This window comes from Corvus brachyrhynchos, unplaced genomic scaffold, assembly GCF_000691975.1.
Source record: "Corvus brachyrhynchos isolate BGI_N302 unplaced genomic scaffold, ASM69197v1 scaffold50, whole genome shotgun sequence".
Classification (NCBI taxonomy): domain Eukaryota; kingdom Metazoa; phylum Chordata; class Aves; order Passeriformes; family Corvidae; genus Corvus; species Corvus brachyrhynchos.
In genome coordinates, this window is record NW_008235964.1 from 1,617,244 (window position 1) to 1,636,037 (window position 18,794).

Sequence of the window (18,794 nt, forward strand, 5' to 3'; positions counted from 1 at the left end):
GAGTTTGATCTGATAACAATGGGATTTTAGTGATCTTTGCATCAGTTTCCCCATATCCAGCTCCTTTCTTTATGTTTTAGAATCAGTGAAATTTTCGGGGCATTATTAAATTTTCTTCAGTATTTCACAAAATCTGCCTTTATTTCTCCTTCAAAAGCCTAGTTGTCTATAAATCTATCCATCTGTCCCTATACCTGAGATGAGTACTGTCAGCTTATAGGTCATGAAAAAAATATAGTGGTATTTAAAATCACTAGTTGTGCAGTGAGAAGTGTAAATGCAGCAACATGGGTAATTTCTGTGTAAAAGGTTAATAATTTTATTGTAACTTCCATTCACATGCCTTCTATAATTACTATAAGAATTTCTATTTGCCCCTTGGTGTTGCCTAAGAATGACAAAGAATGGTTGTGAATTCTGCTGCTATGATAATTTTGTAGCCTTTCCCCCTTCCTTCACTAACAGCAAATCTTCTAAAAAACATCTAAACCTGAAAGTGAAGGTTTTTTCTGAGCAAAAAAATAAAGTGGGGTTAGCCTGAAAAAATATAGCAAGGTTTACTCTCTCAGTTTCCAAAACCATCTCATTTATCTTAATTTCCTAAACACCACTTTTCAATTTAAATAGGAGCAGGGTGTTTTGGTCTTTTTCCTGCTTGATAATCAGAGAAATATTGACCTATTTTTAAAACACTTCTTCCTCTCACTACTGACATCTTTCATTACTTCTATTGTTGCTATTTTTGTATGCAAGAACGATAAACTTGAGCTGAATGTAATCTTAACTGTAGAGAACTGGATGTGGATCTCCAATGTACCAAGTGACTTCAATTGTCAGAGTTCAGCTTTATCCTTTCCTCTTTAGATTATAAGACGTTATCCAAGCAGAAGTCAGCTAATGGACCTTAAATTAGTGTGAGTGGTCTACAAAGATATGGTATATCATTACATGAATCTACTTTCCTTAAAGTCAGCAGAACTGCATCAGTTTCGTCAGGGGAAAAATGGTTATAGCCAGGATATTCTGCATCGAGGTGTCTTGGTTTCTTTTACCTCTGTAATTTAGCAGTGCTCTGTTCTGCAAGTACAGGTTTAACATTAAAATGGGTTTTAATGAAATTAAAAGAAAGATTTCTTAGTCTAGCACCTGCTGTATTTAGTTCTGCTCGTAGTGTGGCTAGGGGTGTACCTGTGAAAATCCTCTGACTTTAGGAAATATAATTGTCCTGCTTTAAAAAAATGAGAAAAAATATAAGAAAAAGAAGAAAAGAAATCTTCCTGTGCTGTCGAAATAACTGTTTTCCTAGGTTGGCTGATAACATAATGTGGATGGATGGTTCTGTAGTGTTTGGGCTATTTCTTCATCAATCTGATCACAGCCCAGGTGACAGGAGCAGGGTTGTACCTTCTAATCCCCCGTAAATGACCTGTGTCTGTCTGTCTTTAATCAGACAGCTCCCTCCATCATTCAGATCACTTGGAAGTTGCTGTGGGAAGGCATGTGCACACTCCTTTTGTCTCATCACTGCTTCATACAGGAACAACCTGTGTGTGAGAAAAGGGGGTTAAAATCATTTGTCCTGCAGAACATAATCACCTTTCAGTAGAATATCCATTGCAATGTTTGTGTCTAACTAATAACGATAAGAACAAACCAGCCTTTTGTAGCTTTCTGTTGGTGTCCTTTGCAGAAAAAAAAATGACTTCTGCTTCTTTAAGTCATGGGAGTTGCCATTTGCTGTGACAGCTTTCCAATTGTTAAATAAACTGACCATGAGCAGCTGTCAGACAGATATTGCACTGCAGGCTTCAGTTAAAAGGAGCACCAGACAAGCATTTCAGTGCCTACAGGCCATTATTTTTTTTTTTTTTTAAAGACACACTTAAAAAAACCCCAAAACGCAGTGAGATAATGTGAGTCCTTAACTGGGGAAAAAAAAAAAAAAAAGTTTTATTTTATATACTCTATGCAATTTCTTAATTGCATAGAGTATATAAAAGTTATAGAATGCATGTCCATTTCTGAAAAAAAAAGCCTATGAGGAGTATGAAATGTCTCAAATGTACACTTTTGTCTGGTGGGAAGGTAGGAAACTGAGATGCAGAAATGCTGTCATTAGATTTTATGAATAATACTAATCATATTCAAATTCTTGTGGGAAGGCAAGAGGAATTACACTGAACTTCCTCAAAGTCATAGAACATCATTTTATCGTTTCTACTTTTGATAGTAATCTAGCACAACACTTCTGATGTTATTTCTTTTTACCATCTGAGCAACTTGAGCTGGTTGAAGATATCCTTGCTCATTGCAGGGGGGATTGGACTGGATGACCTTTAAAGGTCCCTTCCAACCCAAACTATTCTATGATTCCATAATTTTGTGATGATGTTGCACCCTGGTGTATAGGAAAGCAAAAAAAAGGACAGTTTTCACTACAAAAGGTCTCACTGGCTAACACCAGTATGCAAGAATATAATCTTTTAAGGTAAATATATAGTGAGTACATTGGAAGAAGCTTTATTATTTACATTGTAGTTACAGCTAGGGAAGGAAATTGTCATTAAGTTTGGAAGAAGGTGGACTTCCTCCTATTCCAGTTTAGAAACTGATACTCTATACCCCTACCTGACTAAAAATAAAGCTGGAGAACTTGGACTAGGAATCAAAGTTGTCCAGAGCTCCACTAGAAGATATGTAGAAGATAGGTTCAGCTCACCTGGCTGAGGAGAGAGTAGGTCAGCCCTGGACATGCCTTTTCCCACTGACTGAAGCAGAAGCCTTGCTCAAACACAACTTAAAACAAAACAAAATCAAACCCAAACTAAAACAAAAACTAGTCATGGTGGCTAACTCCAGAAGGCATGTTGTGGGCTAATTGTGTGGAGGCAGGAGTTCTCGACAATATATAAGAAGTATTTATTGAAAAATCAATATTTTTTCAAGTTAAAGAGAATAAATTATTCATATTTCATTTACAAGTAATAGTATTAATAAGTAATTATTGGTTTTAAGTGCAACTTCTTCCAAAATTTCAAATTTAAGTAACTAACCAGCTAACTAACTGACTAGTTAACTAATATATGTTTTCACCATTCCAGTTTTCTTTAAGAACAGAGAGGAATATATCCAGTAAAAATATAAAGCAGTAGGAAATGGAAAAAGTAAATTTAAAAATCAATCCTCCTTGATTTTTTCTATCAATTCCTGTTAGAAATAACACCCACAATTTTTATAACTGAAATGGAACATAAAAAAACTCAGGGTGTTCAATTATTTATTTTATGCTTTTGAAAACACTTCTGGGTAATGGGTTTCACTTTTTCACCTTTCATATGCCTCATTCTTTCACACAGAAAACCAGAAGCCGTTCAAAAATGTAAAATGATGGCATTTTCTTGTTTGTGCTCGTACTTGTGCTTATGAGTCAATATTCTTTGTACAGATACAAATGATGGTCCTAAATCCATGGTAATTATAATGCACCATGGTTTTGAACAAACTGATTTCTACACAGAACTAAATGTTTATATAATACAGGGCTTTGTGGAGACTTGAACCAGGAAATTAATTTGTTTTATCTCAGTTTTTAGAAAGCAAACTGTAGAAGGGAAGATTTGGGAGCACTACACCAAAAATGGAATCAATTGCTGTAGTCAATGGAAATGTGATTTTCATGTGTGAAGGAAGCATGAGGAAGGGTCCTTTAATAAAAATAGTCAACTTGTAACTCCATAATAGAAGAGGGTGTTCTTTGGAGATATTGGCTGTGGATTAACAGAAAATTTCTTTATTAATGGCCATGCAAAGAAAGAGTAAAATCAGTCTTCCATCTTCTTTCCTAGTCTTCCAAATTTTCCAAAGCAAAAATGGAATCTCCCTTTTTCCTGTCTTTATTAATGAATTAATCTTAGCAGTTATCCCTTGGGTATCAGATTAAGGCTGGGAAAGGGCTAGGATAAATATGTTTATTTGTTCCAAGTTTCAGAGCAGAAAGCTGGCATAATGGCAGGGATAATGTGAGAGATAAGTTGGAGATGAAACTTTCTGGCTAGGCAAAGAACACAAGCTTCTTGTAGCATGGACCTTACTGGGATAAACTTTGACCATGGCTCCTTTCCTGCTGCAGAATGCGACATGGCACAGAAACTGTGTTGGATCCATGCTTTTCCAGAGAGTCAGGTTTACTGGGCACAGGGAGCAGAGCAGGAAAAGCAGCAAATCAGTTGTTCCCTGGTGACAGCAGCCAGGAGCAAACATCTCTTTTCAAAACAGCTCCTGGCCACTGCTGCCTGTTCTGCTGTTGCTTCCTTGAAGGGAGGCTAAAGACCAGAACATTTAGTGTGGTTTTTAAACCTGCTTCCAGCTGGTGTTTTTCTCTGCCTTTACTATCTGTTGGGAGAAGGACCTTGGGGTGCTTGGGAGAGGCATTTCTGGGAGTGAGCTGCAGGGCAGGCATGTTGTCTCGGCTGGTAGTGTACCATCTCTGTTGTGGGGATCTTTGCTGCAGCTTGGCTACATAGACATGATGTTACTCTTGGGTCTACAGCGGGCATGGCTTGGTGGCCACCACAGACAACTTTATGAACAGATTCAGGTCAACAAGGCTGGGTAGAGGATCTATTGAAGAAAAACCTCAAAGACAAGTCTTGTATGTTTTATATTCAATTTTATCTCTTTTATTTTTCCGTTTTCTGTGCTATATGCTTGTATGCCATTTCCACTTGTCAGTGATCTGATTGGATGGCTCTGTTTTCTTTTTTGTTTTCTGCAGGATAAAAGCATGGGTGGATAAGATGCAAGAAGATCTCGTGACGCTCGCACGAACTGCAAGTGGAGTGGACTGGCTTGCTCAAGTAAGATGTGTCCTAGACTGCTGTAACTAGAAAGTGAAGTGAAGGGCTTGCATCTTTTAGGCTTTACAATCATTTCATCCCAACATACGAAAATGATTTTCGGGAATTAAACTCTGCAGTGCTTACTGAGAGGGAAATGAATAACAGACATCCATCAATTCACTCTCAGTGTTGCAGCATTTCCTCATTGATAATATTTAATCAGCTTTGCAGTATCAGACATATGGCTTACCATTGTTGCAACACTTCCACCTGAAGCAAGCACTTTTATGTTCTATGTTTTTCAAATATGGTCTCCAGGAAGCAACCATTCACAGTGGTGGAGAATTCTGCTCTTTATTAACAAGGGAACCTATCTTTCTGATACATATTTCCTGAAATGAGGCGGCTTTTGGTTAGCAGAAATATAGATGAGAATGAAAACTACTTTTATTCAGCTGTTAAAATTTAACATAAAGTTTTTTTTAGAGAAGAATTTACAGGTCTTTCATCGAGATTATTTTTGTGTTATTGTTCTATTTATAGATGGTGACAACACATCTGACATTGCAGAAAAATGAAGGCACAATTTAGAAAATATCAGGATTACACTGCCTGTACAATTTTGTGTGTATACATCACAATCCAGTATACATCCATATGATCATACAGTTCCCTCTCCCTATCCCCGCACAAGTGCTGTGGCTCTTTCTGTGAACTGATGGATGTCTGAGTTGATGTGAGGGAAATTTTGCTGCTACATCAGGAAACTAAGTTATTGTTAGCCAACAAAAGGTGCTGGGGAGCTGAATGTGAAACCTTGAGATTTGGTTTCCAGAAATCATAATCTCCCCAAATGATCTGTGAAATGCACAGAAGAAGTTTCGAAGCCATTAAGAGAGACAAAGAAAAAATCATGTGTGAAATTCTCAGATTTAGCATTGTGCATTAATGTATTCCTTTGACCTTAATGACCCTTTGCCCAGACGTTCACGTCTTGTGTGTATCCTGTCCCAGAAGGACATTTTGTCTTTACTGACTATAAGAGGAGTTTAGAAGATTAGCTCAGATGAGATCATCACTGTCCTATAAAAGGAAGGACTGTGTCACTGCATGTACATGATGAACATAAATGAGGATTGCAGAGTTTATTTTAGTTCTGGCCTTTCCTAATATTTGACTGCTTCATATTGCAACACAATTTAAGGCAGATGCTTTAGATGCACATTTTAATCTTTGAAAGCCCTAAACAAACTGAAAACAAAATCTTGAGATCCTAACACAAATAATCAGATTTGTACAAGCATGGGTTTCCAACACAGAAATGTCTAGCACTTGAGCTTCCTGAGGAAATGTAAGGTTTGGAAGCATGGAACACTGATTGGAGTTTTTGTAGGTGGATTTCACATGTGTCTCCTGACAGAGAACAACAAGACTTGCAAATCATCAGTCTCCAGGTTCTAGTGGGGAGTTTCTGCTACGAGTCCTTTCTGCTTATCTAATTTAGGTGTGATCTGATCAATTCTGCCCTTGCTGTGTCTCTTTTTCCCTACCATTCCTTACCACTGATTCACCATTCAACTTTCTGTTCCTTTCCTGCTGTGTTGCTTGGCTATCTTTCATTTCTTCTCAACTTATGTTTCTGTCTCAGTTCCTTCCTTTGCTGCTTGGCCAGTCTGCCTTTCTATTTTACACTAGTTTCTTGTTTCTATTTTAGGATCTCTCTCCTCAGATTTGTCCAGATCAGCACCTGTCTTTGAACTCTTTTGTTTTTCTTAGCATTTCCAAAACATCCTGTCCAGGTGTGTGTGGCCAGCCTGTCACAATATTCCTTTCTCTTCCACAGGAATTTCTCTTCCCCTGTCTTATTTCTCTCCATCACTAACTCTCAGTCCCAGACCTGTAGTTTTCTTCTGTATGATTTTTCTATTTCTCCTTCCATTCCAGTCTCTTCTCTCCTTATTCTTTTCTTTCCATTTTCCTGTCTGTTATCTCTGTTTCCATATCTCAATCTCTTGCCCTTTCTTCTTCATTCAGTTTTCATCTCCTTCTTCTCCCACTGTGTAGACCTGGGAGACCACAGCAAGTCTGATCTTTAAATGCAGAGAAGGTAGGAAATTCCCTAGGAGTGATGGTCTCTGGGTTGGAATATACCCGTGTTCTCAGAAATTTAGCTGATAAAATCTCTTCAGTGATCGGCAGGTCCTTTTCAGGCTAAATTTTTTTTAACCCTAAAGACTAGAATATATCTCTAAATAAAGTGTTGAGGTTTTAATCTATAATAGGCAATAGGAAAATGAGTTACAGAGGATTTCTAACTTGAACAAAACAAAGAGTTAATGTCTCAACAATTTTGCTATGCCTTCCCATGCAAGGACCACATAGTAAAATAGATAATAAAAAGCCAAGAGATTGATGTTGTCATTCTTTTTTTCCCTGAGGAAAATAATAGTTTATGTAGTTAATATTTGGCAATTTTACAAGCTGCTTAAACAGTCTTATAATGAAAACTGCTGGGTAAACCTGATAATCTGTAGTGCTACCAGCTTTGCCACAGTGACATTCATGTGGATAAAAACAAAAACATGAGTGTGTGAATACTGTAGGTAAGTTTTTTTTGAAAAGCCAGAATTTATAATAGACTTCAAGCAAATAATGTTATCTCAGAGTATCCACAAGATGGTCGATATGTGCTTGTAATCCTAGGATTAGGAGTATGAAAAGGGGATGTTTCCATGTAAAATATCCTAGTATATCAAAGCCATTTGTTTGACCGAAGTTGCACGATGTCTTTCTGTAGACATAAGGTTTTAATTAGCTCTCTTGGCTGCAAGGGAAAACACAAAGCCCGGCAAGGTGTAATCCATGCAGTCTCCCACTCTCTTCTTGTTTACAGGCTATTGTCACTTTCCCATTTCTGAATAACATACTTTTTTTTTTCCTGCTTACTGCCTATTAACATTTAGTCAGATCTCTTCTGAAATGAATCACAGTTTTGGAAAAATGGAGACTAAAAGACATGAAAAATAGCATGACTGCATGCTTGTCACTTTTATTCACAGAACTTGCCTACAGTTGCTCAGGCTTTAAAAATGCTTACAGTCAGATTGCATTTTCAGCTTTTTTTCTGATTTATTTATTATTCCAGCTCCAGAATGTTTTGGACCAAACCTGTAGTCTTCATGTAAACTTCAAAAAAGAAATAATTTGTTTGGGTTTTCTTCCCCTTGTCTCTCTAAAAGCAGAATGATTAATACAAAAGAAGGAGCAGATTGCTCCTATTATAAAATAGTAAACATGACTTTCTGTCAAAAGCTGTAATAGTCAGATTGGTAGGAGAAATGTCTTCCCTTGTTCTAGGGAAAATTAATTTTCACTTGGCCAAGTGTGAGGTTAAAGCTTTTAGCAAGAACACGTAGCAGAATATAACCATTTCACAGCCTGGTCAACCTTTCCCTGGACTCAGGGGAAGAATTCCCACTGATTCAGCTGAAGTTACAATCTGTGTCTGCTTTGTGTAATTGTGTCTTCTATGAAGATCTCTAAAGTGACCAAGATAGCTCTTAACATAACACAATTAGTACGTTCTCACCTAGAATGTATTACTTCTTCATAAACCAGGGCTTTTGCAATTAGCTGCTGTGTGCTGCAAGTTTACGGTGCTCCCATAACTTGCTGAAGGTATCTCAGGGTTCACCAGTGCTGTTTGTGCTTGGGTGTGCCTTGGATATCTGGGGGTCTTTGTGCTCCAGGGAATTACACTACACAGTGGTCTCTTCTGGAGAACTATAAAACATTTTTTTCTGACCATGAGGGAGAGGGATAGGAGCACTGCCTTAATTCTCAATTATTTTGATTTTAGACTGGGAGAGCTTTTGACCTGGAGAATGTAAAACTTAGAGTGTAATATGTACTTAAAAAGGAATAAAAAAATTAAAATATAGATGACCATTAAAGTCAAGTGAGGTATGTGTTTAGGTGGATAGCTGTCCTGTTGAGATCAGTACCTTGGTAAAAGGCTAATTTATTCTGCAGTGTGGACATTGATAACCAGGAAAAACATTTTTTGTGTTTAAGGTGTTTGAATTCAACATGTAATGAATTGCACGGAATCATATTTAAGGAGAGGAATCTCCCCAAAAGAAGATTCACTTTTCTTAGTTAATTGACAATTTTGTTACAGTGATTTGGAATCACAATCTTGTCCTAGTAACTAACCACTCTTTCTCTTGCTTTTGCATATATAATATAGCCATTGTAAACCATTGTAACTCTCATCAATCACAACTTTTGAAAATATCTGTATAGCGAGGATACACAAGAATATATTAATGAATATTCCATGTAGTGTTTAAAAAGACAAAATATTTGGAAGTCTATTAGTTCGTTAGTGATTCCGCCTCTGAAAATATGAATATGTTTATGCTGATGCACATTTCCTATACCTTTTCTCTTGTTAGCAATGATGACAACAATATAATGCTTGTGGTAAGAAAAATTGCAAAAGAGAGGTAAAAAAACCCCAAACCAAAATAAAATTAGGAGTTTTACATTGAGGCTGTGCTTATCCATGGCCTTAACCAGGCAAAGTGGTATAACTGGAGTAGAAGAAACAAGGAGATGGAGAGGCAGGCGAGAGCTGTTCATTGTGATGCCCAAAGGAAATGTGGTGGGATTGTGGTGCCCTGCACAGGTCCAGGAATTGGGCTTGATGATCCTTGTGAGTCTCTTCCAAGTCAGCACATTCTCTGGTGGTTCTGTGATACTCTCTGGGAATGGTCTCAAAATAGTCTTCCAAAAATAGTTTTAAAGCACACATTTAAGTCTTGCTTTTTTGGTCATTACTAGGAGTTTAGGTGAGATCTGGGAGAACTCCAACTTGGATGTAATACCGATGTAATATCCCCATTACAGTAATGCAAAAATTGCTTCAACAAGGCAGGAAGTCAGGATTCAAGATGCCAAAATACTCAGCTGGTTGAAAACTGGAAGAGCTCCACTGACTGCAGTGGATTACACTAATTTACATTTGCTAAGAATCATGACTAACAACATTTAATTTACAAGTCAAGCAGGTAAAAAGTATTTAAAAAAAACAACCAAACAGATTTTTACACAAAAAGCAGAGGCTGTATCTTAACCTTATTGCTGCTGTAGTTGCCCAGCTGATGAAGGTACTGTTTAGTCCTTCCTAAGGATTTTTTTCACCTCCGCAAAGGGAGTGTTTATGAGGAGATGTTGTATGTACAACTTGAGACTTGAAAGCAGGAATACAGGATACACAGGAAAATCTTGTCCAGTGTGCTTCTTTAACTGTCTCTCAGCACAACATAGTATATTCTTTTTAGTGTTATAAGTATTATGTCTAAAAAAACCTACAAAAGAACAAAAGCAGCAACAACAAATAGTCACGTAATTGTCATTTCTACTTAAGAAGGCTCATGTAACTTTGTCTTACCCGTGAACTCTCTGTGCAGTCAGGCATTATGAAGCTGCTCTGGCGTGAATGATATGTAGTTACTATAGAGCAAATAGACTGTTAGAAATAAAAATAAGAAGGAATAGAGACCAGCTTAATAGAATTTTAAAAGACATGTAGCAAAATAAATATGGAGGCTGAGCTCACTAGCTGCATTTCTCAGTAGGCATTTTTTCTTTGAAAAGACAAAAATATATACAAAGTTCAAAGTCACATTCTGGTCTAAAACCAGATACCTCAACACACAGGAAAAAAAGGGGTGAAGAGCCTACTGAACTACAGAATTTATTAATTACATGGTTCCATTTTGATGGAAGTATGCACAACTTCCATTTTTACATAGACCGTTCACAGCAAAGACTCATGGCTAAGCTAATTGACAGCTCGTTTAATCTAATAAACTACAACAAGTATGCTTCTGGATTCCAGCTCCTAAAATACCTCTAGGGACAGGAGAGACAGAAGGAAGGGAACCCTGCAGTACCCAGAAAGGAAGACCTTGGAGTAGAAAATATGCCTTATAGCAATTCATGAACTTGTCTGTTCCAAACTGATTGAAGAGGATCCTCTTTTACAGAAACACTGCATTAAAAAAATGTGGGTCTCTGGAAAGAGCTTTGATGTGACAAACACACTGGAGCTTCACTATGACTGTTATAGCAAAAAATGCCATCTTGTGCAGTATAACCTTTTAAGGCAACAGATAACTAACGAAGCAGCAGATAGCGAGGCAGTTCCAAGGAACTCTACTCTCTGAATCTGTTTCCTTTTTGATACCTCGCTGCAAAAACAACCCATGCATGATGTTCATAAGGCATGCTGTTATTACAGTTCTAGGAGCTGTAGAGTGAACCCATATAGGCTGACTTGGCCTTTAAATGGAATTCCTAGAGATAAAAATACTGTTTCTTCCTACAAAATAAAAAGAGAGCCAGCTAGGTATGGGTATATGATATGTGGTGATGAGTTCCATTCACAAAATGAGTCCACCAGCAATTGTTAGAAGATTTTTATTTATTTTGTCTTTTGAATGCTGTTTTATAATAATTAGCTCTCCTTAGTGAACAGCCTAGCTGAGGTTCTGTAGGAGCACATTTCATCCCTTTCTCAGTGTGAGGTCTGTGTGCCTAATGCACAGATGGTGCCAGTCTGCTCAAACACTCACATTGGCAGCAGCTTCCCAGGCCACACTTTCAGCTTTCCAGGTCTTGGATCTGTCTTTAGAGTTTAACTGAGATGAGTGACTTGTAAGAGAGACTGGTCTCTGATTTGAACTGCCTTGGAGTAGGGATGTTCAGGAAAGCTTCCTTCAGCCAGAAGGAATTATAACCCAGAGTAATTTTCTGTTGGATTCTACAGATTTTAGCTAAGTTAGTCTTAGAAGCTCTGTTCTAGAAGCTCTACAGACAGAGACACACCACTGACTTAGACTTATAGAGGCTGTCATATAGTGCTTGCCTTGTTCTCTTCATTATCTGTATAGAGGTCTGTGTGAGGGGAGGCTTCAACAGCTTACTTGAAATTCATGTAAAACTTGTATCTGGATGATCTTCCCTGTTGTCATAGGAGCCTGCAATTCCTGCTTAAAAAGGTGATTTGGCAGGCAACTTAGCAGTAAACATTTTCATTCTTACTATTTTTCTCAATGATTAGCATGATATTTATGTGGTTCTTTCTTTACAATCATAAAGGAAATTGAATGAATTAGAAAAGGCTGTATAGAAATTTGAAATTATTTTTTGAAAGCATTAAACATATACATGGAGTTGAAACTTCTATTTATTTTTACCAACTTTATTATTTTATTTATTTATTTATTTTTGAATATTGTATATATCAAGTTGGATTCAGTTTCTATATGCTTTAGCCATAGGCAAAGAATTTTGTACTTTGTGCTATTCTCTGATGAGCTAGCAGATGGACCTAGGGGATATATGGACACATTCCAAAATATGCTACATTCACCCTTGTTAAGGTTGAAGTAGTGCAGAGTTTTATGATTAAGAAAAATATAAAGAATAAAGGAAAGAACTGGATTTTTTAAAAATATAGTTGATTTTAAGAATAACAACCCAAATGAATACATTTGGTTGACATTTCTCAGGAGGTCCTCCGTAAGTCTGAATTTCATTTGAATGTTGTGATTGCCATAGGTTCTTAGGAGTTTGTCACTATTTTGACCCTGGATTTTAAGATACTTCTGACTTATAAAATAATGATTGATTGGTGTGCAGTCCATCCTTCTTTACCCCTGAAAATGGAAAATATAACTAATACCACAACACTTGTAGACACAACTGGTGTAACTGTGAAGCTATTTCCTGTATGTCCTGGGTGTACTCTCCAGTGGTCTAAGAAAGGAAGGCAAGTGTTTAAATGAGCTAAATTTGGGAAATGAGGAAAATTTTCTATTCATTCAAATTGTTTCACTCAGTGAGGTTCACTATGACTGAGCTCAAAAATCAGAAATGTATTGTATTCTTTCTTTTCTCCTTTTGTCTCTTTTTGTTGTCCTCAATGAAACAAAATACTAAGAAAATTCTTTCAAAAACATAAAGCAGAGAAGACTTCTACCCATATAAAACAAAACTATAATTTTATATAATCTTGAAATGAAAATTTAAACAAGTCAACTATTTTGAAGTTGTTGAAGGATTTTATCCTCGTTGGGTCACCACTTTTATATTTGCTGAAAATTCCTTGAGTTCATGCCATATTTATGGGTGGTTCTGGTAGTCTGCAACTGCAGTTTTCCGCAGAAGTGCAGTTTTGTTATGCTGTTTTCTAAGGAAAAGAAGGAGAAAAATTTGAAAACAAGGGAGCAACTCTATTTTATTATTTTTTAAAATTATCTTAGTAATGTGTAATAAAATAGATATCAGAAAGTTTGGCTGAGTGGAGTACATGAGACCAGCCTCTGAAACACTTGCATTCTTTCTAAGCATAAATAGGCTATTGCACACTAGTCATACTTGTCTTTTCCCTCATTCCTAAGGCAAGGACACCAGTCTGCTGTATCTGAGAGGGGTGTGGTGAAGGGAAGGGAGGTCAAGATTACTTTTAGAATGGAATTATGAAGGGGTTGGTACAGTGAAACATGGTTATTTTAGGTATTTATTGAAGAGTCAGAGTCCATTTACCAGAATTATAATAATGTATGAGATGGGTTAGCCTGGTTAGGGACTCCCAAAGTTATTAACAATAACTTTTTTAACAATGCAGTGTTTATAAAGATATGTCCCATTTGGGGTATATCACTGCCACCACTATGTTCTGTGTGCAACCAAATACCAAAGCTGCATGAACTAGAAAGAGAATTCTCCAAACCAAATCCTGTCAAGTTTACACATTGCTGACCAATGTCGAGATATCAGGAAAATAAAATCACTTTTAAAAATGCAAACTGGGAAATCTGAATACTGAAATCTGCAAGTTTTTCTTTGTAATCCAAATGGAAATTAAGAGATTGTCAAAACATAGGGAGCCTCATTTACTATTTGCAGATGACACTCTCTGCTCCCTTAGCAATAAACTGGCATTTTGAAGCTTTCCTTCTTCCAGCAACCAAAACCAGCTGTAAGTCACTAAGAATAGGTGGCTGCATTAACAAAGCTTGCTCAAACTCAAGGGAAGAGATGGCCTAATATTACCATAGCTTTAATTACTATCTGATGATCTGGATAATCTTTGATCAAAGTACTGTTCTTGATTAATTTATAATGGTCCATTGGCTTTAACAATAATAAATTCTGTCCCATTGGTACTTATATTCAGATGGTTTTTGTAGAAGCTGAGAAAAAATTAAACATTTTCCTTAAAAAAAAAAATCACTCACTAAGCCCAACAAAACCCCAAACATTAGAGCTAATCAGTTTCCAAGTCCTGTGGTTAATAAAATGACAAAAAACCTGTTTGAGTTCCCTGAGATTTAAAATTACTTTTGGGGAGAGAGTCAGTATATGATAAATTGCATTAAGAGCAGCTGAGGCAGGCCAAAATCTCCTATGAATAAGTGAGTTTGAGATATTAGATAAGTGCCCATCTCCAAATATACCAGAAGTACAGAAGAAATGTGAAGCACTTTCTTCTTATTGTTCTTCTTCTGTTACAAGAAAGATCCACTTGTGCTCGTGAATTGGGATTTTTGAGTTCTTACTCAATCTCAGCTAAAACTGAGTTGAAACTGCTCTGAAACCAATGAATGATTTCATCTTGTTATTTAATACTGTATTTCTATAATTAGGAAGCAAAATTGAATACCTTAAAATACATTTTTCCTAACAAAGGGGGATGTAAAATCTGCTTTTCATGTTTGTAAAGTAGCAGAAGTACAAAGCTGAACTCCTGCTTTATCAAGGTTTAAATACAAAGTGGCAATTACAAAAATTACTTCTTAATTTGAAAGTCCTCTGGACTACTCTGTTAATTATCAACAGTCAAAAGGGGCTGATGATTCCTACAAAGTATGCCTGATTGTATGCTTCCCTTTGAGTAGGCACCTGAGTGAGCCCATTGACTCTGGCACTGCTTATCCTCTCTGGTGTTAACTGAGGCATAAGTGTTCCCAGCACCTTGCAGAATTCAGTCTGAGTGTTTTACTTAAGAATGAACTTGCTCTGATAATTTTTTCCCTAACATGCATGTCACTACTATGATATTTCAAGGTTTTTAACACATCAGCTGCCCTGTCACTTGTCATCCCAGACCTTTAGAGCAGTCAGTGATCAGGCAAATGATTCTGAAAAGCAACAGCTACAGTAAACTATTGGGGTGGTTTCTTCCTTTGTGTTGTTGCCATGAATTTCAAGAATGAAGGCATCTGCGAGTTGCTAGGGAGCAGCTGTAATCTTATTTATACATTATGTGGAGCAGAGAGTAAGACATAAAATACTCAGACTGATTTCTTTGAAAATACAGAATGCTTCTTAGACATGAGCATTTTTCTATGTGCTTCACAATTAATTGCTTCTGATTCAAAGAAAAGAAGTGTCTTGTGAGAAAGAAAAATTGTCTGGCATGTATTAGAAATAGGAAGTATTAATATAACTTTGGAAATAGGTTATATTAGTAAGAGGATAGAATTTTCTTACGCTGGGCAGATCATATTGTTTGTGGTTACTAAAAATTTAAGTTAAAGGAGAATATTTACAATAATAAAAAGTTCACAATAATAGTGTAATAATATAATTAATATATTATAATATAATAAATATAATATATATTAAATAAAATTAGAAAGTGGTAATTTTCTTTTTTCTGACTTTTCCTGCTCCCAAGATCTTATCATGTGTTTGGATGTCTGTCAAATGACCTCTTCTCTCCGCTTTTCTCTCAGAAATGAGATCATGACATTGATAAAAACAAAAACTAAAATTAGTAAATATATGTGTGTTATTAGTTGCTATTTTGTTAGCTAAACAAAGTTATTAAAACAAACTTTGATTCTGTGAAACATAGAATATTATTAATAAAATTATAATTTCATCGATTTTTTTTTTTAATTTTAACATTACCCAAAATTTCAGTATGAAATGAATTTTTTTTCATCTGAGGACCAAGTTGAAATGGAGCTGATGGCACAGGGTACAGGCAGAGATTCCTGGTGAGGCAGGTCTTGATCATTGAGGCCTGGTAGTGCCACAAGTGATAAAAAGCAAGAGATTGGATGGACCAGGGGACATTGGCTATGGGAGGCCCTTTCCAGAAGTGGGGAGTGGGCAGAAAGAGAATACTTTACTAAACCTTTATTTAAGTTTCACTCTATTCAGAAGGATTCTTAAAATTTATTAAATAAGTTAATTAATTTAGTACACAATCTTGTAAAACCTAGGTCAAGATTTCGGAAGTACTCTTAGTAGTTTGGTGTGGTTTCTTTCAGAAAAGATGGAGGAGAACCCACCACAAAGTTTTGCTTGATTTTACTGCAAGCTCAGCACTATCTTTGTAGTAGTAGTTTTTGCCATCATGGTAGTCTCCAGCTGGTCTAGACTGATGATAAAGCATTTGGTGATAAAGCATTGATTGTTGACAGAGGTGTCTCAGCCTAGCTGAGTTAAGTGGTCTTGAAAGGAGTATTGAAATAATAAAAATGTCCATAGATTTACCTTGTAAAGATAAGTATTACTGGAATTGTTGAGCTATTTTATTTCTCTTTTCCAAAGCAGGAAAAAATTACAGTGATTTTGGTTAACTTTTGAAGTTCTGGGTTTCAGCTTCTGAAGATACTGGCTGGTATGATTTCTATGTCCATGGAAGTATTTGGTGATGGAAATGAGATTGGCATGTTCATGTCCTATGTTTGGGCCCTCAGTCAAGTTACCACTGCCTGAAGGAAAGGCTCTGTTGGTTTTTTTTAAACTGGGAGAATGACACATTCAAAGCAAACAAACAAACAAAGAGGCAAAGGAGTTCTACTGCAGTTGAAAATAGTTCATTTTCTGAGTGTGATACAGCAGGAGGGCCATTTAAATAAATTTCAATGCTAGGGCCAGCCCCAGTGCCTGCCACAATATAGCAAGATCCATGTAATAACATCTTTCATTCTCTCTCAATTTGTGCAGAAGTGTTTGACTTGCCCTGGTGAGCTTTATAGGAAGCAAGGAGAATGTCTCTTTGTGTGAGATTTATAAACGTGTCCTTGAAGACTGAGCAGAGAGGGGCACGTTCTGCTGAGGAGCTGGCTGTTTTTCTAATCTTTGTCACATTCAACTGTTGTGTTGTTTCACCTTAGTGTGACTCTTTCCATCATGTTCTCTCCCCTAAAACCTTGCAGTTCATTACGTCTTTCCTGAATAAAGAAGTGCATGACTATTGACTTCAGAAAAGAATTAAAGTATTTTTGTGCTATTACACAAAACCTTACAGGTTTTGCTTAGTCATGCAAGGAGGCTGTGAGAAGTGACAGGATTTTACTGGCAATTTGGAGAGCTTTTAGGAAAATATTAGTGATTAAAGTACTAACATAACTAAGATTTTAGATGTAAAAACCTATAGAAACTTGCATTCATTTAGTTAAAGCAATTTAATAAATTGTATTCAAATTAGCTCTTCTTAACAAACCGTGGAGCCTGCCAAATTGGAATTTGAAAGACACATGAGCACACCTTTGCCAGTAAGACCCTTTATGACTATTTGAGATGAGCATTTGCTAATTTTGTTAGGCTGCTAGGTGGGAGGCTTGGAGAAGGAAAAGTTTGTCCCAGGGTGCCAAATCCTGAAGTATGTATCATTTCCCTGTGTACTGTTGTGCTGAACTGCTGCAGTGCTACAATGAATTAAAGAAAAGGGTAGTAGGCAATAAATAAATTATGTACACACCTCCTAAATAATTAACGAGTATTAGACTGCTCGTTGGTAGTTGAGACAGTCTCACACTTCAGGAAAATAAAGAAGTGTGTGAAGTTCCAAGTAATTTCTGATGCTGTTTGTTTAGGAGCTTGTGGGATAAATCTTCCACTGGCAGTAGAAGCAGGGTAGATCAGTACTTGGAGCCCTACCATGGGTAAAACAAAGAAAGGGAGAAGGAAAGTCACTGACTCAGACCTATCTGAGATCTTGTGTGAATGTCAAAGGATTTGTTTTGGGTTTTCTTTGTTTTGTTTTTTTGTGGGAGTTGTTTTGAATTTTATTTTTTTGAAATTACTGACAAATGCAAGTTGTGAAGCCAGCCTCAGAGTCCGGGTTTCTTGGTGGTAGGATCCACAATGCATATTATAAAGGTTTTAATAGTGCTCCTGTCTCTTGTGGTGATGATCTCCTTGTTATGTGATTCAGGCTTTTGAATTTTTCTGATAGCTGGTGCTGGAGAAGAAAGATGAAAATGATTATTTTTTCCTATGAATGTCCCACTGTACAACACTTCGATAGTCTGCAGCTTTCAAACCATTCAAGCTTGGGGATATGGGAATAACTTCCCTTTAGTAATTAGGTATGTGAAAAATGTGAGTGCTTTCAGGCTGGGGTCTGTAGGATCATACGTTTGCTGGAAGAACAAATTAGATTCAGGGATAAAAGTGCAAATTTTCCATTCAGGTTGTCAATCCCTTACCAGTATGGCTTACTGGAACTTTGCTCTACATTGAGTACAGAACAAGAAGGACAAAGACCTGTTGGAGTGAGTCCAGTAGAATACTAAGATGATTAGAGAGATGGAATGTCTCTCCTATGAGGAAAGACTGAGACAGTTAAGATTGCTCATCCTGGAGGACTTTGGGGAGACCTTATGGCAGCCTTCCAGTACCTAAAAATGTCTACAAGAGAGTTGGAAAGAGACTTTTTACAAGGGCATGTAGTGACAGGATGAAGGGCTAGGGCTTTAAACTGAAAATCAATAGGTTTAGATTGTCATAGGTTAGCAAGCATAGTCCTGGAAGGGATGTCCTTGCTAAGGGGTGCTTACAGCTTCCTCTGGGAACTGATAGAACCTATCAGCTGGCCAGTTTGAATACGGACAATTCTCTAAGCCACTTAAAGTTGTGACC

The 18,794-nt window shown here is 36.8% G+C and overlaps 1 protein-coding gene across 12 annotated transcripts in view; it reads left to right on the forward strand.

Annotated features, from left to right (window-relative positions):
* The window catches only part of CACNA2D1 (calcium voltage-gated channel auxiliary subunit alpha2delta 1), a 364,954-nt gene that overhangs the window by 43,575 nt on the left and 302,585 nt on the right, over positions 1-18,794 (forward strand). For all 12 annotated transcript variants that reach the window (XM_017727845.1, XM_017727857.1, XM_017727868.1 and 9 more), the window contains exon 2: positions 4,775-4,856. In XM_017727845.1, coding sequence (XP_017583334.1) covers positions 4,775-4,856 — 82 coding nt within the window. The remainder of the gene's footprint in view (positions 1-4,774; positions 4,857-18,794) is intronic.